We start from the raw sequence: 27,283 nt of genomic DNA on the forward strand, positions 1-27,283 counted from the left end.
TCCACAGAAAAATCTCCACGAACTGAAATCCTCAGTAAAACTACACACAGACAAATGGAAATGGGTTTGAGGGCAGAACTCATTTTACAACTATTTGAAACTAGCACCTTATTTCCGCTGCTAATTTGTTTTTTTAATTTTAAGTTGTACAACAATTCACTGGCAAGCGTAGCCATCATTACCTGATTCCACAAATTAAAAAGCGGAACAATTGTAATCTTATTTAAAAAGGTGTCTCAAACCAGCCCATTTAATGTGCCTTTTATAACTCTATTGATTTCCCTCATTGCTAAATCTGCCAGAACAATTGCATATTTATAAAATATAATGTCCTTTGCACATGAGATTTTAAACATGCTTTCTCTAATATCGATTTCCTTTCTGCCGCTGGTACTGTGAATAGAAACGCTCTGCCCAAAAAGAAATGTATTTCTGTTTAATTAAAATTAAATTACGTGTCAAAGCAAATCAAGAAAAATGGCACATTACTGGGACATTGTTGCTTTTCCAGTGGCTGTAATCAGTATTCCTCCAAACAGCAATTACCTCTCAACAGCTCTTAACTTTCACTATGATGAGTCTCAGACGTGATGAATAGTTCTCCGGCTTCCAGCCAAATATATTCACTGTTAGATTTTTATTATAATGAGCTCAGCTGAGATGACTGTCATCGCAGAACCAGCAGCAGAAAAGTAGACAACAAAGGAAAGGAAAAAATATACCGTGCCCCCTCCACTGCTCTTTATCTTCCAGTAATAAATACCGCAGGGATTAGACCAGATATATAATACCAACAAAGATGTTCAGCTGTTGACTTTGGCAAATAATTAACTATAAAATGCAGTGATCCGGCATAACATTATGACCACCTGCCTAACATTGCGTTGGTGCCCCTTTTCCTTTTAAAACAGCCCTGGCCTTGGCCCATGTCAAACTCGCTCCAATCCTTTTTACCTGCTTCTAAAACATCAACTTTGAGGACAAAATGTTCACTTGCTGTCTAATATATCCCACCCACTAACAGGAGCCACGGTGAAGAGACAATCTGTGTTATTCACGCCACCTGACAGTGGTCTTCATCTCATGTCTGACTGGTGCATAACTGAAACTAATAATCTTCTAACCATATATCGTACTGAATAATGTAACAGCTCATCCTGGATGTGTTGTGGGTTTGTTAGAATGCAAGAAAAGTAGCTGTTATTCATCTCCAAGAGCTGCAGGACGCCCTGTCTCTGATTGACATATATATATATATATGCATCACTAATCAATGTTTTTATTTTAATATGGGTCAAGTTGCGATTTCTAAGTAGTCAGGAGTCCACAAATTATTATCACCCTATTTTCCCCATTGTCTTCTCTGCTCTGTGTAGCATTTCAGTCTCTCTCAGCTCGTAGTTCTGGTTGACTGCCACATCTGTCGTGATGAGCAAGACTGGCAGCTGTTTGCAGGACCCACACAAAACCCGAAAGAAACAAACCCTACTGGTAAACAAAGCAGAATCGTTCAGCGATTCCATTTCTTCAAATTTGGCAAATGGCAAAAATGTAATGAAAACTGAGCAAAATAGCTTTCAAAAGGTTATGTGACGCGGTGGAAAGCTCTGGAAATAGGTAAATAAATAGCAGAAAAACAAAAACAAACTTGAGCTGATTGAAACAGCACACAATTAAATGTATACAATAATATCTCAGAATTTCTGTACTGCCGCCATATCCTACTTTTAATGGTTTCACGCTCACCATCTCCAGTGTGCATGAAATCCTGAGGTTAATTGGCCATCTTACAGAAACTCGGCTGTGATATGGCTTAATTGCCAGAACGATCACTGATCAACAGCTCTTGTTTGAAATTTCCGTGTGCAGTAGCTTAAGATTTTGGTGCAAAGAACTTCACATGCTGCTTGAAAATATATGTATTCTTATCCAGATCTTCTGCTATCACACCCTCTTTCATCCGAGGAGATCACTTCCTTTCATCAAGCTTTAATGAGCCTTCTTCTTGGTTGACGTCCAATACGGTGGAAAAAGGCCAGTCGGCTTCAGACCGTCAGTGAGATGAAGAACGGAGAAGCAGTAGGTACATGTGGTCTGAAAGCAGCATACAGACTTAAATTGGGATATGGAAGCTGAAAGGCAGCTTATATGAGACGTCCTCGCAGATGGCCTGGTGGAACACATCCTAAGTAGAGCATTGATACTAAGAATATCACTGCGGGAGAAGGGTTGAGTATAGTATACAGTGCAATAGGAATTTACTATCAAGAAGCAACAGCCGTAATGGTAGTTGTTTGAGAGGCTGTGATGCATTTGCGGGAATTTATAAACCACTTAGGAGAGGCTGCAATGGGACCGATCTTTGGAGAGATAAGAGTGCAGCCTACTTTGTGCCCTACTTTTCAGGACTCGCTCACTTGGCTCTTGTTTACCCCCCGCCCCCTGTACACTTTGTTTGGACTATATTTTTACAGTAAAGGAGGAAAGACCTGATGCAGGCTGTGTAGTTCGGAGTGTCTAGAAGAATCAACGACAGCTCACCAGCTATGCACTTTGTTTGGATGGAGTGATTTTTTTTTCCTGGGTCAGTATTAGAGATCAATGTATGCGTATGACTTTTGGCTCAGCCTGCAGTGTGAAATATAGTTGCTCTCTTGCTGTCATATTGGCAGTGTGATGAAGGAATGCTTGAACCGTGGGAGATTTGTTTCAGTGTAAGTCAGAGATGTCACACAGTTGGCTGGAAAATTTGTGCTCAGGTGTGCTGTGAATATTCTCTGCCATTATTTTCAATTTACTGGCAATTTATTGTTTTCAAATTAGAGACGAATTACTGCAGTGATAAATGAATCTAGTTGGAATTTGGGTCCTGTATTGTCAATAGTCCATCTGAACCTACCTTGTTGCAGATGTGTAATACTTATTAATTATTATATATTATATACACTATATTTCATTATGCAAAGTGAAAAAGATCAATGAACCACAACAAAAATCCATCTGACAACAACAACAACTGCTTATGCAGAGTGTTATTTATTTCCATAATCAAGCTATTCACTAACTTGTTTTTCTTCTTCTCTGAAAGTCTTCTTGAAAAAGCCGCTGCAAACATTACATTATTTTCACATTAGCTGGAAACGTGAGGAAGCATATCTCATCAGTCAAGTTCGTATTCAGGACTAAATGAGTGTTTTATGAGTCTTTTTGTGATCGATGATCTACTTGGAAAACTTAGTGTTCTTCGTGTTGCATGTCTCTCGCCATGCATAAATGATTTATCAGTTTGTCAAGTGAGTTGGTGTTTGGGGAGATTTACAAGATTAGAAAAGAGATGTACTAGCATGCCTGCGTGGGTTCCCTCCCACCATCCAAAGACATCATGTTTGGGTTAACTGGTGACTGTAAACTGTCCGTAGGTCTGAGTGTGAGTGTGAGTGGTTGTTGGTCTCTGTCTGTCTCTGTGCGTTGGCCCTGTGATGACCCTGCCCTCGCCCGGTGTGAGCTGGGATTGGCTCCAGCTCCCCCTGTGACCCGGAAATGGAAAAGCGGTAGAAGGATGGATGGATGTCATGACACGTTTGAGGGGAAACGCCGTTTTACAACAGTATAGCTTGTTATTTGAACATATCCATTCAGTGAGAGGAAGAGGAGTTAATGATGTGTTTAGATTTTAACCCACAGCAGGTTGAGCTCAGGATGTGTATAGGAAAACCTCAGTCAATCAAGAAAGAAATTACTGCAGAAAAACACGACTGATATAAGCTCAGTGATGAGTAAGAGAGCTGTGTAATGTATCGTAAATGATAAACGTCGGAACTCAAGATATACAAGAAGAGTTTTTTTTATTGTTGTTCAAAACTTTTAACATGAGGCTGAAATTATAATCCACAGGAGTATACAAAAGCACAATAAAATTAAAGTAAAAGGAAAGTTAAAAGTTTATGGTAATAACTTCTAATGAAATAAATGTTGACATATTTATTGCATTGATTGAAACCAGATGACATTTTACTGTGAGCCCTTTGATTGTTATACAGTCCCACAGCATCAGGAAAGAAGCTGTTTGGGAGCCTGATGGCTCTGGCTCTGATGCGACGCAGCCTTCAGCCTGAGGGAACGGGGACAAACAAGCAGCATCTGGAGGGGAGGGGGCGGTGGCGGGTCCTTCATGCAGGAGGTGCTGCTGCTGCTGCTTTTCATGTCATTCAGGGCGGGCAGGCTGCTGCTAGTAACCTTCTGTGCAGACCTGACCGCACTCTGCAGCTGAGCAGCTGCCATATCAAGTCATAATGCAAAAGGTGAGAAGACTTTCCACCTCACGGAAGGCTTTTAGGACCAACTTATTTAGGCCTGCCTGCTCAGCCTCCCATGGAATTAAAGTTTATTAGCCTTCTTTTCCAGGCAGGAAGTGTTTTGTTTGTTTGTTTTTTGTTTTTTGTTTTTTTTCCTCCAAATGAGATGGTCTGTAATGTGGACTCTCAGATAGTCGACCAATTTGATGGCTGTTCTTCCGATGGAGAGCGGGAAGGACGGGAGGGAGGGACTCCTAACCCTCCTGTAGTCCACAGTCATTTCCAACTTGTCGTTGTGAGAGATTCTTCCCACCACCGCCGTGACGTCCTCAAACCTCACAACATGGCTGCTGAGCAATGGTGCCCCATTTTGGAGATAAATGTTGAGTGCACTTCTCCACCCCCCCCCCCCCATCCTCCTCACACCCCTCAAGAAAAGAGATCCATGTGATGGAAGTGAGGATGCATTAATTTGAGTGAAGGAGAAAACCAACAGGTCTAAGTCCTGAGAGAACAAAGACGTAATCCCCCTCAGCCGACTGCATCGTCAGTTTCTTGATGCCATCTGTCACTCACATCCCTTCAGAGCCTGTGGGAGATTAACAGCATGATTGCTGTTTGGCAGTCAAAACACACCTAACAAATATATAACTTTTGATGTTTTCTCCACCAAATATAAAGCCCAGTATACTATAAGACAAGTTTACAACTCGTAGTTAAAGGAATCTCTTAAAAAAACTATGCAGTCTGTCATATCCAACTGCTGTTTGTGCATCCATGTGGAGAAACCAAGTGAAATAAATCATCTTGAAGCCTTGAATCCAGGCACACTGATCTGCATGCTCAGGGGTCAGACTCGTCTCCTAACGCAGGGCAATGCAGGGGGAGTTTATTTTTGTGTCATGGGACACAGGCACCTCTACACCTCAGCCCAAACCCAGCCTGGAAAATCAGCTCCTCCAAGACTGGATTTGCATTTATTAATAGCATAAACAAATTTTGGGGTATAAACAGTAATCAGTCATAGTTCAAAAGTGGGTGTAAATGGGACACTGGAGACTCAGAGGTTGCACAGAAGTCAAAAGACTAACACAGGCAATTGAGAAATTGACTTAATAGTCGTCTAGTCTGCATCTTAAAATATTTATGCATTTTCTCATAAATCCCTTTGATAACAGAGGAAGTAAATGAGTGTGTGTGTGTGACTTTGTTGCGGTCATCATCTTTTACAAAGTAGATGATTAACCCAGAACTGTCAAATTGATTAGATGAGACTGCCAGTACTCATCATTAGTCCATCAAACACATTATCAAGAGTGTCACTTCTGAGCAGAACTGCTGCCTGTCTCGTTTGGCTCTCCAAATATAGGAAGCTTTCCAAACACATTGATTCAATACAACGCTGTGAGAAGAGGCAAAGACACGTGGAGGGATCTGAAGGCGCAGATGCACAAACTAACTACAGATGGCATCAAAATATGAGTAAAACTTCATAAACCAAGCGTAACGGGTTTGAAGATTACCTCTCAACTGTGACAATCATGCATAAATGTAGTTTCATGAATAACAAATGACTAAAATTGGTATTCAAATAATATTTTCTACATTTCTTTGCTCTTAAGGAGGAAGAAATAACAAAGATTAATATTCGGGCGCCGTTCTTTGTGTTTCTACCCCCCCCCCCCCACCCCCCCAAAAAAAGGAAGCAAAGAGGAAACACATCTTTCTTTGAATCACAAAGGATGTTTTAAGCTTTGTTGTCAGTTTGATTTTGGTGTTTATGTGAAGGAGGGAAGAGGCAGCTAGAGGATGAGAGAAGGATTAGAAGAGAGTCTGAAAAAGAGAGAAAGTAGGCCAAAGTGATGAGGGCTGAGCATCGTCTCTGACCACAATAGGCCGATTACACATTCTGGTTAGAGGTGAAGCCAAGCAGTGTCAGAGAGGCTCCGGCTGAACAGATGGTCTCCAAAGCTTGCCCTTGAGTTTTCAAGCCAACTGGAGCTCCACGGCATATATTAAACCACTCACGCTTTCATTCCTACCTTGTCATGTTGCAGACAGGGTCATTATTTGGGCAGCTCAATGGGTCTATGGAGCCAAAAGTCATCCTGACCTCAGAAAGGTTTAAAAGCCAGAGCCTAATTTAAACCCCCCCAAAAAAAGAAGTGGAAAAAAGAAAGAGTGATAGTTCCAGCCTGTTCACAGTAATAGCATGCCTTGATTGCTCTTGTTTGTCTGAGGATCCATTTGACTGTCAATGACGAAGCCAGTCTGTTTGTTTAATGCAACAAATACTTGATGGCCATTCTCATTTGTCTGCCCGCCTGCCCATTTTGGCTCTGTCTTGTCTCTCTAATTATTTGTTCTCTGCTTCAGTCACAAAACAGAGTAACCTAACACCCCCAGCCAATATACAGCTGAGTTCCTGCATGTCTGTTGTGGCTCAGAAATGCTCTCCATCTCTTTGTTGCTTTGGATTCTGCTGAGGGTTAAAAACATCTTGCAGTCTCGCAGCGGCCTGTGCCAGGAGACAGACTGGTGGTCGGGCTCACGAAGGAGAACTTCTTCACAGATGACAACTGAGCTATTTATCTTCTGCTATTGGTTTTTCTCTAGACTGTCTGTCACAACAATCTGTGCTCACAGTTAACCAGCCTGAAAAATCCAAAATTGTCAAACTAAGTCGTAGTTTCACCCATTTTACACTTTTTTTTTTAGCAGTGACATTGATGAGGAATTCAAAGTTTGTTGGCATGTACGCACAAGACACCAAAAAGTGAATTTCGTTTACACCAATAACAACTCAGAAACCTGTGATGATAGTTAGCTAATTTACACAGTGGCAGAAATTTAGTAAGGAACTATTTGATAATCGTTTATCATCTGGTTCCAATTTACTGAAGCGAACAAAGAACTGATTTAAACTGAAATGTTACACATCATTTTGTGAGAATACTTTTCTGTCACACCAGACATGAAAAATAAAATAGAATAAAATAAAAATAAATAAATAAATCTTGAATTCAATGTTGCTGCCAGCAAGCCAAGTTGTAAGAAACATTTTCACAATCTCCCTTTTAAATGACAACTTTGAATAATAACCAGAAATGTTTGCGCTGAACATTATGATGTCAGAGGGAAGTTGATGATACAGAGTCTGTCATGTCTCAGTTGTGCTGAAGACGTAGCACTGCTCAGAGGCCATATAACCCATCTTGTTTGTAAAATAAAAAATAAAAAAAAAGACTTTAGGTCATGCTAAGATGGCTAACTAAATCGTACCTAATGCTAACATCGGCTCTGAAGCTTTCAAATAATCCATTTAATGCTAAGAGTGAGCTGTAATCATGGCTATTATGTTAATAACACAACAATGATCATTTTAGCGTAAAGCTCATTTAAGTTTGCCAATGAGAAATGGTATATAAACATAATTTACAGAGGCAAGAGAGTATTCCTTCAATTTCCATCCAATTAATGACAAACCAGGATTGAAGTGTTTTGAAACTCATTGGTTCAGTCATCTGTTATAGGATGACTGAAAGCAGTCCTCATGACATCCTTTCACTGGGCTGTTTGGATGATTGTTGGGATCATGATGACTCATGACTGGTGACCCAAACTGTGTTATGTGCCAAATCAATTATGATATACGCTTCTTCTGTGTCTTAGATGATGGCAAGCTGTCATTTGATGAATTCAATGCTTACTTTGCGGATGGGATCCTAACCACAGAGGAGTTACAGGAGCTTTTCTACTCCATAGATGGTCGACAAAAAAGGTGAGTTTGTCATTCAAAGGGCTGCTGTGATCTCCCAAAGTGCTCATTGATGGGGTTTTTTTTTTTTTTTTTTCTTTTTTAGGGTTTTAATTTCTGCAAGTGCTTTATCAAATATGTCCACCTCACTATTGAATCTGTGCTTTTTGCCACCAGAAAGACAAACAAAAGTGACTGAACAGCGAGTGTTCTGGGCCTAAAGGCCCAGTTAGAGTGTTCCTCTTAAGCAGGGTGATTTAATGTTTACCGCCTTCTTTGGGGTTGTGAACGACACATAAGCCTTTTCAAAATCTACTCCTCTAAAATGGCAATTGTGGAAATTAGCCTGAGGGCAGCTGCTGTAATTGCTGGTCCGCACAGAAGGTTTAATCCACTGCAGCCATAGAGGAAAATACCATCACTACATGGTTCTGGGTAAAATGGCTCTAACAGTTTCATCTTTTGTCTCTATTGTCTTTAACTCATAAGAGATTCGTACTCACAGTTTGCACACTTGTTTACATTGTACCAACACTGGCGGCCAGACTTTGTTACTCGCCAGTCAAGCTGCATGTATCAGCTAACATAATATTAATGAATTCACTGAGACTGGTGGACCGTGGACACACACACAGATATGATGAAGTTTTTAAATTATTTATGTCCTATTAATTATAATTTGCGGATGTTTGTTCTTTTTTTTTTTTTTTTTTTTCCCTCTTCCTAACCAATTAAAATGACATTGGTATTTTGCTACAGGGACAACTCTGCGTTCATTTTCTGAGTTGTTGCCAGTTCTTCCATCACAGTTTGATAAATTGCTTTTGGGCAAGCTGTTAAGCTCGTACAAGCACTTGCGTGACACACCAGCCCTTACAGACCTCTTTAACTGAACTCCAAGCTTGGAGGCTGTTGGCATTAACTGTGCTCTGATGTCTAATTAAAGGCCACTCTTGGCACGTTAATTGTATGATAGCTTTGGTAGAAAGAAAGCATTTCCAAAATGTGCACAGACTTGGAGGAATATGGTTTCAGTTAGACAGCACAGAGGACAGTCTCTACCAACTGAGAATAAAAAGTAAAGAAAAAATCATCTCCTTGGTCTTTATTATCACAACAAGAAGACATATTTAATTGTTGCTCTCCCATTAGTGTGTGTTGTGCCTTTGGGTCAAGCAGAAATAGAGGAGCAGATTTCTTTATTCATCTTTCTCTCTCTTTAACTCTGTATTTTCTGTGCTCTGCTCTGCAGTAATCTGGACACTGACAAGCTCTCAGGTTAGTGGAATAGTGTTGTGTCTGATTTAACGCGTCACAGCAGAACCATATCTGTAAAATTTCTGTTCGGATTCATCATCAGTCAGTGCCTGGTGTCTTTTTTTTTTTTTTTTTTTTTTCTGTGGATCCATGTTTTTATTTGATCAGTGTCGTAGATAACATTTCAACAACATAGAAGACAGATATCACTGATGTAGGTACCTGTCGGGAGGTGGGTCTTTCACCCCAGAATAAAGGCTAGAAGTCGTTTGAGAAAACAAACACATGTTAACTACAGAGATTTCAAACTGCTGGTCGTCACCTTTGGACAGAGCTGTGCAGGTTTCCTTGTCTTTGCGCTAAGCTAAGCTAAACACTGGTGTTATCTATACAGGTATGAGAGTGCAATCAATCAAAATGTACACCGCAGCCTACACCGCCACTGCACATCTACAACTTTACTCTGAAATATGGCTGGATTTATCGACCCATATTTTTTATCATCTTAGATGCCAGTGTGTGTCAGTTGGACTGAATAAAGTGACACGAAATAGGGCGGAAACTTGTAAATACCGGTCGTACCCAAAATAAAGTTCTGCATATTTTATTGAATGGGAATGGCTTCTTTTCCCATCTGATGTCAAGAGAAGTTGACTGTTCTCCACGCCACAGTATTGCTCTCATTTCAGACTGAGGCTAGTGTTTTGTGTTACAGAGCGACGGTAAGAAATTCAGTTCGGTAACTGGAATCTAATGTGAACATAAGCAAGAGAAGTGTAGAAGGTACTGCTAATTGCGATTGAAGTCTTTGAATCCTCTAAATTTGTATTATATATGTTTCCTTACGTAACAGACTTATTTTGATGTTCCCAGTTTCATTGAACATAACTGTCAGCGTGTAGGAGTTTGTTTCATCTCTGTGGGATTCCTTTGGTTACATGAGGCAATGAATCCTCATGGTTTCTGTCACGACCAATGCAAAGGAATTAGTTGGCTTCTGTAATAGCAGGAGGTGATTAAAATGATGACAAACGAGCCACAGTGTCAGTTTTATGAAACGGGAAGCGGTGAGTGGCACACAGGCATCTGAAGATCTAGTGCCTCCAATTGGACTTGTTTCGAAAAGTAAACATTGATATTCTTTCCCATTTACCAAGATGTTATCACTGTCCTTGCTGCGGTTATCTTTTACTTTGGAATATGTCATACCAACATGCAAAGGTTTGTGTCTCACTTTAAGGAATACAACTTTACTGCTTTAAACTTCTGATTGTAATGACATTGGAAGGAGGCTGACAGTGTGTTTCCTATTTCCTGTTAGATTACTTTTCTCAGCACCTGGGGGAGTATCTGAATGTCCTTTCAGCTCTGGAGAGCCTCAATATTGCCATTTTAAAGGCAATGGATAAAACCAAAGAGGTAAGCTTTCAACAGAATAGAGTTTGAGAGCTCCTAACATTGTCTCTGAACATTTTACATTGAGCCGCAATATCAGGGCTTTGTGCTACGAATATGCTTGCAGTAGTGTAGCACTGATTCATTCCTTCTCTCCCTTGTCTGTACAGTAAATGTACATAAAGCTGCAAACACCAGATAGTTATCTCCTTGTAGCACAAAGGCAAGGGCAGGGTGAGACGGTGAGGCTCCTCCTGCTCTATCCAGGGAGCAAAGTCTGCCTGCCAACTCTATATTTTATACATTTTGTTCAGCTTCCAGGATTGCCGGATTCCTGCTAAGATAATAAGGTATTGGTGGTGCCGTGATGCCACACAGACAAGACAGTCTTCTCATCTAACCCTCTGCGATCTCCCTCAAGGTTACTGGATTATTCTAACAAGAAAAAAAATAACCTCTTTGCTTGAATTTTTGAAAATGTGTCTTAACTTTGTAGAAAAGTGTCCACCCTTTTGTGCATGTAAATCATATAAGCACGATAGTAAACCTTCCAATGCGTTCTGCTGTTCTTATCATTCACCATAAAGATTAACGTACAAACACCATGCATAGCCTGACTCTAATGGCCCCGAGCTGTTTAATCACCGTTACAAATATATTTAAAAATCACATCAGGAGTTTTTGAGATAACAACCTTGAAATAGGGTATATGAGAAATTCTAAAAGAATATCGTGACAGAGAGGAAAGCAGCAATGCTTGTTAATCGAAAACAGGAGGAGATGTGTCCTGAATAATTATGTATCCGGTCTTAATTAGAGCACTTTGCTCCTCTGTTCTGGGACTTTAAAGCTGTCAGTTTGGTGAAAGCCATAGAGGATTGTACAGTCTGTGGTTTGCAGCTGTGTCTGTCACACAGATCCTGTCACTGCTCATCCCACGGCACATTTTCAGCAGAGGCTACTCAGCATTATAAATTTTGACAAACAGACAGCGTGCTGTTGCTTCATTAACACATTGCGTGATGGCGACTCCCGTGAGAGTGTGTAATCATGTTTGTGTTTGGGGGCTCCAGCAGTAATTATGTCTCCTATTAAAGTTCTTCCACCTTGGATTTGGATATGTGTACCTGAATAATGCATGTGTGCAGAGAATTAATTAGCCCATTTAAACTGCAGATGTCACGTGTTTCTCAAGTGCCTGTAGTTCTTTTCGAGAAGTCATCAAATAATCTGGTTCTTTATTTCTCTGTGCTCTTCTCTTCCCTCTGAGATGCCTTTGCTCTTGTTTGCTTTGACTCATACTTTTCCTTGCTCTCTGACTCAGGAGTACCAGGGTTCCAGTGTGCTGGGCCAGTTTGTCACCAGGTTCATGCTAAGGGAGACATCCAGTCAGCTGCTGTCTCTACAGAGGTCGCTGCAGTGTGCCATGGAGGCTCTGGATGAGGAGAGCAGCCCTTCCCCGTCAGTACTGCAGCACGACTTATCTGTCTATATTGTGTGTTATTTGTGCGGACTGCTTTGTCACGTTCATCCTGTACTGTGGTACAGCCTTGGGGAGCGCTCAGGCATGGCTTTACTGTCTGACAGGTCCGGTTTATCAGCACTCTGTTGCTCCGATAGTGCTCACTGTGTTTAGAAATCTAAAAACTATAAACCACCTCTGTTTGAATTTCAGCATGACATGATATATAGTTGTATAGTATATACAATATACTATATAGTTGATATATAGTATAGCTTTTCACCTGCAGCCTATTAAAAGGATACCACCACCCTGATGGATAAGCAGTAAAAATCGAAAGATGGCTCAAATCATTTTTAGGGAGGTACATGCTCATCCCTGCAGAGTAATGATACACTCCATCATTCCTCTGCAGCTCATTTGATTGTTATGTAATTTATTTTATCTATAGCCTTGTCAGACGACGACCAGTAAAAACATTGTGCACCTCGTATGGCACTACACTGCTGTGCAAATTCCAACATGTCTTAAGCTATCGGTCAAAGCAGCAAGGAAATTCAAGTCGTCATTTCTGCTTTAAAACCTTCTTTTCTTTTGTGGGATGCCTTTGGGCAAAAAGCTTTAAATCTGTTACATTCTAGCAGTTTTTCAAACAGATCCCTCACTTACAGGCAGACCGCTTTAAATTCATTGCCACTGCCAAAGAGCCGGAAAATATAAATGGAGTTCATAGGATGAAAACAGGTCTAAACTGCTTTTACAAATTCAGGATTTGTTGGTCCGCAGACTGAGTCACTGTATGAAACAGTGCAACAACCAGTGATGTGTTTCTCTGTACATTGTAGTTCCACAAAGATCTGAACATTGGGACACAAAGGTTTATCACGCCACTTGTTCAAGGAATTCATTGCACATCCATCAAAAAGCATTGAGTACGTCGTAATCTGTCACAATACAAGCCAATATCATGACTAAACAATGACCGTTCCTCTTTTTCTGGCCAAATAATTTGGCAGCACGACCTGCAGATGTGTTTTTCTGTTGCACTGCATGTATCGTGGCTTAGCTCTCCTCTCTTCCCTCTGGGTGCCACACTGGTATTATCGAAAATAATGGAGCGATTATAAGCAAGGTGAATTATTGAGAGGCGACTGGGGGAGGCAGAGGGGGAGGGGAAGGAGCAAGGATGATAAGGTTGGCGCTGAAAAATGAAGCAAATCACATAGGAGTAGGACGCAAAGACAGATGAAGACCAAAAAGTAAGCGAATGATGGAGTGGCACAGAATGAATGAACTGTAGCAGGAAACACAACGAGGAGTTTCTTGGCTGCAAATAACTCCTGTAAGATTGTTCCAATAGGTATAGATTTAGCAGAGAGAAAGAGTTGGTGGTGGGCGGGGCTGAATTATAGATATATCGAGTTCAGCTCTCCTTTGCTTCCCCGCAGTGGGTTTGTGGTTGTTGGAAGTGGCCTTTGGGTTCCAGGCTGCTCTCAGCATGACGAGCTCCTAGCAATGGACTCCCTTTGCGCTGCCAGCGTCACACTGCACACAGACGCGCACACAAGAAATGGCGTGTACACACAAAGATGCAACAAAAGGAGGGAGAGAGAGAGGTGCACACCAACAAGAGAAAACAAATGCGCAGGTGCATTAGGACACACAGGAACAGATGCACGCGCACACACGCCTGTCCTTGACACTCTGCATTTACACACGGCAAACACTTTTCTTTCCATGAGCTGTGGGTGTTCGACTGTGTGCATATTGTGTGTTGCATTACCATTAACATCCAGTCGTTGGGTTAAAGAGCACTTTTCTGCATCTGGCCTCCACTTGACTGTTTTCATGTTTTTCCAAACACTTACTTTCACTCTTGCGTCAGACATTAAGCGATTTTAGATTAGATCAATTATTAAATTCCACTTTTCCTCGCTCGCGGTTTCTCTCCGTCCTTATCTTGCATCCTTGCCTCCATCCTTCTGATTCATTCTCAGTTTCACTCCATACCCTCTTCTTCATTCGCCCTGCGACTACATCTCCCTCCCATATCTTCACTTTCTGATTTTCTTTGTTTTCCCAACTGACTCCTCTGACAGTTGCTGTCTTTCTGTCTGATGTTGTCTCCTGGGTCTCCACCACTGTCACGGCAGGAGAGAAGTAAAGGCACCCGAGCTGACAGCAGCACAGAGGAACAGCAGGCGGTGTGGGCGAAGGGTCCACAATAACCTGTGTATGTCACCGTTGGAGCCCTGCTCTGGCATCCTGACCACAGGTCAGCCCAACACCTGACTCCATTTAAACTTTTTAAAATACTTTTTTTTATCATCGGTTACGAATCAGCCGACACACCCAACCGTAAATTATTCCTCTGATCAATAGACCTTCATGATATGTCGTCATGACCAATGAAAGATTGTTTCCTGTGTTAAAAATCCATGACTTCAAATGTTTGTGCTCAGTTATTACGATGACAACGCAGGTGCTGTCTGACACGCTCATACAGTTATATGGCTGGTAATAATCAATATTTTGGTGGTGTTTGGGAAAAAAAATGTTTTAGTCCATCACATTATGTTCTGCTTTCTGGCCAACTTGGTTGTGGCAAGTTGGTTATTAATATATTCTTATATGTTCTATTATTAATTAATATTTCTTTTGTTATGAGCACTTGAGTGTTAGTGTTGGATTTCACCAAAACATCGATGACATGAACATCTAAGCATCAGATATTTGGTGTGTGGATGGATGTCTCCCATCACCGTCATATTTACAGCAGACAGTAAACTCTTCCTGAAGGCTTTTTTCATCTACAAGGATGCCATTGGCATTTGGAGAAAATGCATTTTGCTGAGTCTCGTTTATTTTATTCTTCAGAATTATTGATGGACTAAACAACAGATATTTAACCCACAATGGGGGAAAAAAAAAAGTGTCAGCATGAAGAATGCTCATCAGCTCTCTTTTTAATTAAAAAAGAAGTCCCTGATGCAATCAGTGTTATAATAAATAATAAAATAAAGTTCTTCTAATTCTTAGTTTTGTACAATGGAGTTGGGTCAGATTTTTTTTGGTCACACCACCGACTTACCGATCAGTCAATCAATCAATTCATCAATCTGTATCAATTGTTATTATCCGGAGGAGCAATTTTCCATGCGTTGTCGACACAATCTACACACACAGACGCAGGAATGGCAACACACAAATTGTGATACATACATTTTTCCTCACAGTATTCAAATGAAGTAATCCCAGGAGTGATAAATGATAAACATTGTGTTTTTTCAGGGGTGAGCATGAAAGATGGAGAGAACTGGTGTTCCCAAATCAATAAGCTGCAGCAGCTGCTGGATAAACTGGAGTCTCAGGTATGAAATACTTGTCTAAATATATTTTGAGGTGGACAACAATGTATTTCTGAAATAGCCTTCAACAGACATTTCTAGGAATTGTCATTTTTCTTTATTAATGCTTTTTTGTCTGTTCCCTGCGTCCTTCTCCTTTTTTGATCCTCTGCTGTGCTGTGTGAGCAGTTGCACAGTTCTTTGAGGTTTTCACTGCAGTCTGTGCAGAACAAAATCAGTGATAGTGATTTCGAAATATGAGCACAAAAAGAATGTTGTGTTAATATCCTGGTTTTGACTCCTTTCCAAGGATCATTTTTAGCATATGATATTTACATTGAACACGTGAAACCTTATTATCATATTTCTGCATACATGACTGTGACGTCTATCTCTAACGCAGTTGTGTCGAGATTTCTCGCTTTCATCTCAGCCGCTATGTCCCCTACCGACCATGAAAACCAGCTCAGAACCTGGATATGATTTTTTTTTTTTTCTCATCAAATGCCAAACTTGGTTGCATATTCAGGCATCAGAAATCGGATCTGGTGTTCATATGTAAGGGCACATAACCAGGATACTCTCATGTAAATCCACATAATTAATGAGAACTGTAGCAAGAATTGCATAAGTTGGCTGTCAAATTACAGCTTCATATGAGGAAGGAACAAAATAGCTTCAGTCAGTTCACATGAAGCTGTCGTAACTAACAAGACCACCAAGAAAGCAAATTTATGCCTCCGTTCAAAAATAAGGTTTTAAAGATCAAAGTGTTTACTGCTTGGAAAATGTTCAGTATATGTCCAAGCAAAGTAAGAAATATCAAAAAGGTCTTGGCTTTAGGCAAGAGCAAAAAAAAAAAAAAACAATCCACAAACTGCAGCACTGCTGACAAAGTGCAATATCTGATTGAGCAAACAATGTTAGCAACACACGAGCAGACGGCTACTTGAGTGGCTAACTCGGTTAGCTGCAAACAGAAAAATAAGTTGGAATGAATTATTAAATGTATTAAATAAACAATCACAAAACAGCAATATTAGATAATTTATCAAGAAGGACATCTTGGGAGTAAATTACAGAGGCTGCTTTCCTGCTCACTGACTGGGCAAAATGATCGATGCAGCAATTAAGCACGATTCATATTTTTTTTTTTTTTCTCCTGTTAACTGGTTTTTAATCCTTTTTGGAAAGATATATCTATATTTTTTTGTATTCATGAAAACAAAATTCGTCATCAGTGATTACCAGACCTGAGAAAAGATATTTAATATTGTGGTACACAAGTGATAATCCATAGATTCAAATGAAAGTAAAGTAACTTCCTATGAAAACAAATATGTCGCACTCACATGTAGCAAAGTGTATGAAGGTTTTTTGAGTTCAAGCAGCTGAATCAATCTAATAGCAAATGACAAAATAAGTGCAGCAGTGTGAGGACTGATTTGTTTTCAGGATTATATCTGGAACAAGATGGCAGCTCAGTGGCTTTAGTCGTGATGTTGGCAGGCTTGTTGTGTATTATCAGTAATGTTGTATACTCTGTTGCTTCTTTCAAATTTTTACTCAGTTTCTACACTGATGAAATGATTGTGTGGTCTTTCGATGAGAAGGAAGAACAATATGTGCGCTCACATGGAAATGGAAACATGGAAATAATACTTTTCATCTGCCAAAACAAGGCACAGTCTCCTCATCTCTCCTTCTGCATGCTGTGACCTGTTCTCACTACCACATGTCAAAGCCTTTTTTTACACCCTGCTCCATCTCATTCCCTCTGCCTGGTCTTTCCTTTATTAACTCCTGTTATTCCAATTAAAAAAGTTAATTTTCCCTCCTTTCAGTCGCTCCAAACACATTTGCTCTGGTCCTCGGTTTTGTCAACCCGAAACGCGAATGGAACATCAAACCAACTCATAACCTGTAGGATGTTCTGAATGTAATATCCATCGCCACGTCACACTCGCACACCTTCTGTGCAGCTCGCAGCCTCTCTCCGCTCAGAATTAGTTTTCTGCCTTAAAGGTTATACCCGCTGTGCAAACACGACACACATCTTCACACAAGAACCATCACCTTAAGAATGAAAATCCAGTCTCCCTTATTACTTTTTCTATATTTTATTTCCTCATTCATAACATCGTATAGACTTCATACACCCTCAGGACGCTGCAAAAAAATCACTGTCACAGGTTATACGTTTTCTGCTTTAGGTCATCATTCTGGTCCACTTTTACCTCTAAGAAACAGCTCTCTGTTTTCGGGCTCTGTTTTGCATTCCGACATTTTGTTGTTCTTCCTTGCAGGTTGGCTCAGTGGTTTGATTACAGTAATTTATGTCCCTACTTGGAGCCTCTTCTAATGTGACTAACCGTCCTTTTCTAGAGTCCCAAGCTAGAGCCACTGAAAGAGGACACACTGGCCAGCACATACAAGTCTGTAAGTCACCACTCTTCTCAGGAATACTGATCTGACTGAATCACTGACTGAATCATCTTATTTTCCGGCATTTAGTTTTTACCTAGCAGGTGTAGTGTCATCATTACGTGCTCCTGTACCAAATCAAATTCCTCCTGTTCCTCTGATTCTGTACACCTACATACAGCAGTTACAATATTACAAAGGTGACAAGATTTTTTCAGCTGCAACCACTCGCTCTCGAAATTGCATTTTCGTCATTCACTTCATTCAACATCCTCATTATAATATCAAGCAGTGAGGGCCAGTTCATGTTCACCAGGCTCACTTCAAAACAGAAGAGCTGGGCTTAAATTGTGTGAGTTTGGATCTCACTATATTTGTCATGTACATTTGTGAAAGAAAGACCCCTAAATTGAAACCCTGTAAAAAAAACAAACAAACATAAATAATAATAATATTAATATAATATTAATCTCTTTTTCACAAAGAGCTGTGCAGGCAAATGCAAAAATGCACTCCGTCACAATTGTAATGGATAAAGTACACAATATCTTTTTACTTATTTCACACACATACAACCACTTAAACCCATGAGTGATTAAGTGTCACTGATCGTCCTAAACATGTTTTTGGACTGTGGGAGGAAGCTGCACATTAAGAATGTGCAAACTCTTTTTTTGTTTTTTTTTAAACAATCTTACTTATAAAATAACAACCGTAAACAGACCGCATACACCAGGCAGGGAACCTCAGTTCAAGTCAGATTGTTCAAAGCGACAAATAGCATGGAGCAACTTAGAAGTTTGTTTTCAGTTCAGAAAAAAGAAAAAAACCAACCTGCTGTCTGTGATTAGCTGTCATGGCAACACAGCTATTATAAGCAGGTCCGGCATCAATTTTGCGTTATGTAACCAGTTTGCTCGATTCATTAGAATTAAGAAAAGGACCCTGATTTTTATTGTGCGGCTATTTCCAGCTGGCCACTAGATGAGAAACAAAATGGAAAGTGCCTGAAGTGAGTGCATACAACATGAATATAAAAAGCTTCTATTTATTTATTTGTGTCTCATCTGTTGTCACTAATGATGAGCTATACCCCCCCCCCCCCCCCCCCCCCCCCCAGAAGGAAGGTACAGAAAGTCCCCCATCAAACATTTGTAGAAGTATCCAGTTTGACAGTAGTTGTTTAATGCGTCGTCTCATTTTTATTCGTCATCTTCTTGCCAACAGAACATCCTGTTGGTCCAGAGGCAGATGTCAGTGAATGACGAAGATCTGGACAACTTCCGGAAAGTTCTGAAAAGCTACATCGACGCCACCTCAGCTCACTCCGACAACCTGCAGTGAGTCTTTTGTTTACTATCAGGTATCTCTGAAAGCATCAGGACCTGCTGCTGAGACGTGTTTAAGAGTACAGAGTCAGTGTGGAATCAGAGGTTTGGTTCGTCTGGACTGATGAGGGGTCCATGAAGGCAGGAAAAGATGGAAGACACGTGCTGTTTATGAAGAATTCCCATCAGCACATACCATCAATTATCCTGTATTGTTAGAGTTGCACATTTTGACCCCAAAGTGCTGGCACTGTGAGTATATAGATCTACATTAATGGCTGGGCACTTTGAAACTCTAACTATCTGAGTTCTCTATTTTATAGCAATCCTCTGCTGTTGTCTTGTTTTTCTCTCAGCTAGTTCTAATCGACATGTTTTTAGCTTTCAAAAGAGTCAAACTTTTCCATGTTATTGATCTTCGCAGAGTCTAAATTCTCTTACATTTTCTGTCCTTTTCTTGCCCCACTCTACTTTTACTCTATCCTGCTGTCAGTGTGTCCGTTCACAAGCTCCTGGGAAAGTCGTGTTACATAATGTATGAGTTCTGGCAAGACCGCATCTCCTGGATGAGGTCAGTATGGGGTGTGTGCGTGCGTGTGTGTGTGTATGTATATGCGTGTGTGTTAGATTTTGGCAGGCATGTTTGGCACTCTTTACTTTTTGATGGAAATGTTCCCCACCAGTAAGGATGAGCAGATGGCCCATCTCTCACTTTGTGTACACACACACATACACACACACACACACACACACACACACACAATCAATTTAAGATGCTTAAATGGTTTAAAGTGTAATCTATGTCATGCACATACATCAAAGAATTAATTAATCTGGCATTCAGGGTCATTTTTCAATAAGTAATCAACTTATAGATTTCTTAACTTCATGTATGAGAACAACACGGTGTACACTACACTCACTCTTAGTTAAAATAAAGTCTTTGTTACCTTCTTCGACACATTCATTTATTTTTATTTAAATAATTTATTTTACCAGCACGGCAGCATAACACTGTTGCCCCACAAGAAAAAGGTCACGGGTTTGGTTCTCAGCAGTTTGCATGTTCTCCCCGTGCCTGTGTGGGTTTCCTCTCACTGTCCAAAGACATCACTAAATTGTCCGTTTGTCTCTGTCTGTATGTTGGGCTGTAACCCGCCCTCGCCCCCACAGTCCAAGAAATGGTTAATTGGTGACTCTAAATTGACAGCAGGAATGAATGTCAGTGTGTATTGTTGTTTGTCTGTGTTTGTCGGCCCTGCGATGGAGGGCCAACCTTTTCAGGGTGTACTCTGCCCTTTTGTGGATTGGCTCCAGCATCCTTCTTTACCCTGACAGAGGAGCAATTGAAAATGGATGAATGAGTGATGCTCTACTTATTTTATTTTAACCATCTTTTATCTCCTTTTTTTTCCTTTGGCATCTGTCTCTAAAGCTATCAGCAGTCCAACAGCAGTAAAGATTTCCAGCGCTGCATCATTGACATGCTTGAGGATGTGGAAGTAGTATCTACTATGTTGCTCCCAGGTTAGTATATGTGGGTTGGTGAGTGCCTGTAAACCTTTCTCACTATGAAATCAACACGCGGGATAAGGAAACATGACGTGTTAGCTTTTGTGGACCACAGAGGTATTTGATTTGGTAATCGAAGCGATCCTGTGTGATTCATGAGTCCAGTTTTAGCATGCCAGGATCTCCCAGCAGTCGCTGCACATCAGGCCTCAGCTCATTGGTGTTGAGCAAGTCCTAGCAAATCATACCTGCCTGGCTGCATGTCTGACATTGTTTCTGTCTCAGAGCTGTTTGCACAAACTGGTGCTGGTGACACAAACACAGCCGTCTTTAGAGGAACCTCCATAAAGAAACAGCCTGCAAAAGTGTGAGATGGTACTGAGTTTGTACCATCAATGGGGATCCACCCACACAATGTGTTTATATCAGTAACTCACCAATTAACCAGATGATTTATGCTCCATATTAATATATCAGGTGTGTACAGTAGGTGTGTACATGCAATCTGTACGTAGTACAAAAAGGAATATTCTTATATTTGTTACTTGTTGCACTATTGCATTTGATGCATGCTAAAACCCTAAAAACACTGAATATATGTTATGGAACTGGAGCTATAGATCGTTTAGTTGGCTTCACGTCATTGCCCTTTTCCATATGGACTTCTGCTCCATTAGTCCTGCTGTCCAGTTGACATTCAAGGTCAGTCGATGTGGTGACTGCTCAGTGTGTCACAGTCAGCTGTTACCTCCACGGTGTCATAATGCTCTGATGTGTGATGAGATGCTCAGCTGTAGGAAAAGCTCCCCTCCCTAGAAATCCAGAGTTCATGTTTGTTACAGCGTATTGTTCCAGACAGCCTGAAGGCAGAAAAATCCTTTCAAAGCAGAAAATTTACTGTAAACTTGCAAATATCAGATGTTTCTGAGCAAATAACTAACAAAGGACTGGAAATTCTCCCCCAAAAACTGAGGGGCTGTTTTTCCACTGCCTGCTGAAAGTCAGCTGATTCTGATGTCTGATTCATGTGCACGTATCCGATTTTATGTGTTTTCAAGTTTCAGACAAAAGCGGAGTGTCAAATATTTAATTGCAAGTGCAACCATATTCTTGGCAACATGACTTACATCTGATGCAACTCGTTGACTCCTCAGCTGGGTCAATACAGAGGAGAGCAGCATGAGTAATTGCCACTCCAGCCCTGGCTACAATCATGACTCCTCGCTCTCTCGTCTTGACATTTGATGAGGTTGTTGCAAGCCACTAGATGTGATGCAGAAAGTAGTGGCTGTAATTATTACTTTATGTTTGCATCCATTGCAGGCGGTGATTTAGCTGTGTGGGCTGCGCAGGTTGTGATCGTTGCTAGGTTACCGTACATGGGTGTTTACTTCCACATCTGTGACTCGCATGTTTGCATGTTGACTGTGTCAGACATAAAATGAAGACCTTTTCGACAGCAAATAAAAACAGAAATTACAGGAAGATGACGATCGACGTGAAGAAAAATGCCCTCAACAACCTGTTATTCCGTTCACAGGTATAATTATACGGGACGTAACTTGTGTGTACGTTTTAAAGGTTTCTTTATCACCCACACTTAGATGCAAACAGCTTCTGGTCCCTGTTAGTAAAGGCACTAGCATGTTAGAGCTTCGTCTGCCTCTGTGTTGATATGTTTTAAACTTTTTTTTTTTTTTTATGTTGGTCCAATAAAAGAGCTAATATGTTGCTTCAGATAGATAATGCCTGTCTCCATACAGACCTAATTAGGGAGTTACTTGGCCCTAAGCGCCAGGAGCCTTTGGCCACTGAGAGTCCTTTATAGCTGTGATGCTCTTATTGGGAGCAAGAGGAAGGAGAGTTTATGAGCTATAGCAGGCACAGGAGGAAAGAGTAGACCCTGGAATCAATAATAGAAAATAAATAACACAGTGGTCTGCTGCTCCTACCTGCAGCTACTGTCTGTGCCACTTTTTTTTTTTCCAGGAGAATCACGGGCAGTCTTGTGTTTTAAGGACAAAGCTGTCCTGTCCACCTCTATTTCATTGCTACCAAAAATCTAAAGCTCAAGCAAGTGCTACTGTCTGTCTGAAATGGTCACGTAAAAAACAAAACAAAAAAAAAAAAAAATCTAGATATAGATGTTAGAACAATGTGCACCCAACCTAATGAGCTCACTGTGACTTCTGTATTTATAAAGATCTGGTATGTCCAGTTATATACTTTTACTTCCCCTCCAAAATATATTTGTTCTTTGGCTGATGCGACTGTTTACCAAACAAACCTGGAGCCAAATCAAATGCAAATGAAATGGTTTTTCAATATGTCCTGACATTTCCTTAAAGATTCATAAATTTGCCACAGTTAAACAGAAGGTTGTGGTGAGGTGACCTAACCTCCTCTCTTTCTTTGTGTGTGCGTGTGTGTGTGTTTTTCTTCAGCTTCCTGGTGGATTATGACTAAAGACTAGCGAGTGATTGCAGAATGTCACATCTTCTGCCTACGCTGTCACATGGACAAAGACACACTGGCGCAGCAACCCACCCACTGCATGCACATGGCCTCTCACACACACATGCATTCATGTGCGCATACACACACACACACACACACACACACACACGCAGAACAATTCAAAAGGCACCCATGCGTTTGAAAGCAACAGGAGACAGAGACAATGGAGTCACCCAGCATTTTCCAGCAGCACCTTGTGATGTTCCTCTGCTTCGACTGCTCATTATTGTTCCGCTTATATCAAAAGGAATAGTCGATACCCTATAGCCAATTTATAGACTTGAAGATGACTGATTCTCTGCAGTGCAACAGCCAGTTCAATTATTTAGATTTTCATTCATAACCCTGACTTGTGCTATGGCCTCCTTTTTCGCAATATTTGTCTGATATTATTCCAACGACCAAGAAGACAATAGTGTAGGCTCCTACGGCAACCCTGCATTGGGCCAAAAACATTGATGTTTGTAATGTATTGGGCTTTTGATGAGTTATTTACTTGTGAATACAATTAAGCTGGATTTAAAAAAAAAAAGCACAGGTGACAAAGTGAAGAAGGGTTATGGCAGCCTAAGCATGCATGCTGAAGACTTAAGAGCTTTCAGGAATCCTTCCTTGTATAATGTTGTATGATATCATAGCTCTGTTTCCTAACTGTCATTTAAAAAAAACAAAGCTAATATCACAAAAGCTCCACCTTTCCCGACATCTATCTGCGGTATTGCTGGATATAGTGGTCAGTCATTTCTATCAGTTACCTCTCCTCATACATCTGCCTGAGACACCTTCTCTGTTGAAATGAAAAAGCATCTCTAAGGGGATAAACCCTCTGTCAGGAGATATCATTGTATTACAGCATTATAAAGAGAACATATATTTACTGTATCTTGTTTTTATTTTTTATCATGGTAGATTTCATTCCATCTATACAATTGGACCTTGGATATATGAATATTTCTGTTGTGCTTTAGTTCAGTAATGACTAATACCTGTAAACAGACTGAGAAGAAACTTTAATAAATCATTAAAGCTAATAATTGTTTGTTTTGACAAGTGAAAATGCCTCTGAATCTTCAGTTTTGACACAGTACATATATATAAAATCTTTTTATTCGATTATTCATATCAACATAATAGACAGGATCATTATCGGGATGTGAGAGGATGAGAAAAAATAAAATAATAAAAACAGGACAGTTCCAAAACAACAAAGGACAGCAGGTTGTCTGTTGAGTGTCAGCTTGTTGTTGGTTAATGCAAGTCTGCGTGTGTCTCTGTGTGTCTGTGTGTGTGTGTGTGTGTGCGCGCACGTGCGTTCTACAGTGTTTGGTCTATTGTATATTAGCAGTTTCCCCCCCAATGCAAATAAACAATACTTAGATAATTACCAAAAGGACATGGAGGGTGCTAGCAGTCCCTCCACCCTGGGCCACCAGGATTTCAGATATTTCTCTTCTTATTGGATCACAAAAAGCTTTAAAGCAGATACAAAGCTTTTAATGGCAAAATTAAATCTACAGAGTTTTCTCTATTTAATTGTTGACCGGTGACTTAACTCCATGAGCTAAATACCTATGGCAACTGGACTGGACCGGATCCTCTTCTCTCCTCGGCTTATGGAGCAGCTTTCAGTCTATTGTTTAGTCTTTATGCAATTTTCTCATTCTGAGTTTTGTGAGCTACAAAATCTCTTACAGAGCTTTAAAATGAGAACAGCACTCTTAAAATGTATTTAGTGTTTCTGTGAATGAAACATGGCACTTCTCTCACTGAGGTTATCAAGTTTGTGTGAGCGGGTTACACCACTGCTGAGCTGGGACCTTTTGAAGTTGTCACATGCTGCTTTTTGATGGATTGTGGATCTGTTTAGTCAAAGTGTGACAGAATGGTGTTTTGCGTAGTTGTCAGGACTGTACTTGCAACCCCATAATAATGCCACTTTGAATGTCAGGTGTGAAGCCACTGCATCTAAACAGATTACATTTTATCTCTCCAATGCTGTGAAAACAAATACAACGGCAGTGCACTGCAGCATTCAAACTGGACCTGCAATGCTGTATGCATCTAATTTAATGGGAGGTGACCAAATGGATGGAGCTCAACAGACATCTGTAAGTGCGACAAGGTCTGCATAGCAAAGAGGAAGTCCCTCCTCAATGCCAGCATCTTGTTATGACAGGGATATATAATTGCTGGGATTTTTTTTTAAATTGCTGGTGCCAAATTTGTATCCGCACACATGGACACACACAGGCACAGGGGCCAGCACGTCACTCGACAGATTGCTGGGCCTGCAATCATAATATTTGATTGCATGATTGATGCTGGGGATTTGAAAACCTCTCATCTGTAGCTTCCTGTCAGACAGGTTGCTGCTAAAGCACAATGAATATGTACTGTTGTGGCCGTCGGGGCAGCTGCAGAGAAAAGGCTGTGAGGACGTGAAGCCGCACATCATGTTCAATGTATTCTTCAGAGCCTTCTGGGTGATGTAGAGCAATGCAGAGAGCAAAACAAAAAACAAAGATAAGCTGGCTGCTGTTTGAAGTGAAATACTTTCAGCCACAGGCACACGAGCAATGAAATTTAATTTTCTTTTTTAAACGTTTCGCCTTAAGACAACCAATAAATACAGCTGCTCTGAGACTAAATGGAAGCCGAGTGTTTAAAGAGCAATTCATTTAAATGGGTTTCTCCGATATTAAAGGAATAGTTTTGTAGTCTACCCTTATTTGCTTTCTGGTGGAGGGTAAGCGACGGGGCATTGACTCCATGCATACACCCGTCAGTTACAGTTTCTTGAGGCTTCCTGTGAATTGTGGACAGGTAAATAACTGAACCCCAAACTCCGGGGACCACAACGCACTGAAGTAACGAATGACTGAAGAACATTAAAAAAGATAGCTCGCTGTATTATCAACATTCGTGGTTTGACATTAAATATGAAATATATTATTCTACCTGATGAATTGTCCGTCTTGTAGATGCAGCAGGGATTGACTCTCACAGCCTCTGTTCCTTCTCTGCTGCTGCAGTTGGATAAGAAATGTGTATGTTGAAGCCACTGAGGAATGCATTATTCTCTGAAAATACACTTGCAGATGTCTCAGGAGATTTTGTTGTTGCAGTTATATAAAATACAGGGAACACTGAAACAACATGCACTCAACACCAGCCAGCTCGTTTTAACTCTGTTGTGTTTTTGCTCTGGGTTTGAACACGCTGCCATACTCTATTCCGTCAAATGTGTAATATTTTCCCATTATTATGATTTCTTGAATGTGAAAATTCTTTTCTGTGCCATGAGAGATAAAGGATACAGATGAAAAAGCCAAAGTCAAGGCTCAGACCTTGTGCAGTTATTTCCAATCATGCATAAATAACACTATTGCCTTTCTGTCCATCCCTCCTTTAGCAGAAAGTGAAAAAAAGAAAAGATGTTTTAATCCTCTTTGAGGCAGGCGCCCTTGACTCTGACGTGCAAACATACTGTTCCTCATCACTACAAAGAACTGAGGTCCAGCACTGAGATGGCCAAACAGCACTGCTTGTCCTGTTTTATCAACCAGCTGCCATTTTCTTTGTCTTGGTTACTTTATTGTGCAGATGGAATAAATTGGGATTTGGTATTTAAAGCCAAAGCCTGTGTCCCCTCTCAGGAAGGAATGGGAGAAAAATGTAAAAATGCCACAAACAACTTTTTTAAGTTGTATGACATCAGTGAAGCATGATCCGTATGCCGGTGTCTCAGTGGTCCAGGTCATAGTGCACTGAGAAATTTTGAATCCAGTGTGGAGTTTGGATGTTGTCCCCGTGCTTACGTGGTTTCCTCCCACCATCTAAAGACATGCAGTGTGAGTGGTTGTTGGTCTGCTGGCCCTGTGATGGACTGGCGACCTGTCCAGGCTGTACCCTGCCCTCGGCCAAAGTCAGCTGGGATTGTCAGTTGTGCTAGATTTAATTTTCTTGGAGAACTATGTGCTTTACAAAAG

At 40.7% G+C, this 27,283-nt stretch overlaps 1 protein-coding gene across 2 annotated transcripts in view; it reads left to right on the forward strand.

Annotated features, from left to right (window-relative positions):
* necab3 (N-terminal EF-hand calcium binding protein 3) overlaps window positions 1-23,863 on the forward strand; it is a 29,973-nt gene extending 6,110 nt beyond the window's left edge. The window contains exons 3-13 of one of the 2 annotated variants that reach the window (XM_029501542.1): window positions 7,968-8,076; window positions 9,305-9,330; window positions 10,631-10,728; window positions 12,029-12,165; window positions 14,320-14,441; window positions 15,458-15,537; window positions 17,899-17,952; window positions 19,165-19,277; window positions 19,759-19,836; window positions 20,701-20,792; window positions 23,222-23,863. In XM_029501542.1, coding sequence (XP_029357402.1) covers window positions 7,968-8,076; window positions 9,305-9,330; window positions 10,631-10,728; window positions 12,029-12,165; window positions 14,320-14,441; window positions 15,458-15,537; window positions 17,899-17,952; window positions 19,165-19,277; window positions 19,759-19,836; window positions 20,701-20,792; window positions 23,222-23,250 — 938 coding nt within the window. In that variant the 3' untranslated portion in view covers window positions 23,251-23,863. The remainder of the gene's footprint in view (window positions 1-7,967; window positions 8,077-9,304; window positions 9,331-10,630; window positions 10,729-12,028; window positions 12,166-14,319; window positions 14,442-15,457; window positions 15,538-17,898; window positions 17,953-19,164; window positions 19,278-19,758; window positions 19,837-20,700; window positions 20,793-23,221) is intronic. The other variant, XM_029501543.1, reaches the window with a different exon arrangement.
* Window positions 23,864-27,283: the final 3,420 nt, after the last annotated feature.

This window comes from Echeneis naucrates, chromosome 5 (assembly GCF_900963305.1).
Source record: "Echeneis naucrates chromosome 5, fEcheNa1.1, whole genome shotgun sequence".
In the NCBI taxonomy this organism is placed as follows: Eukaryota; Metazoa; Chordata; class Actinopteri; order Carangiformes; family Echeneidae; genus Echeneis; species Echeneis naucrates.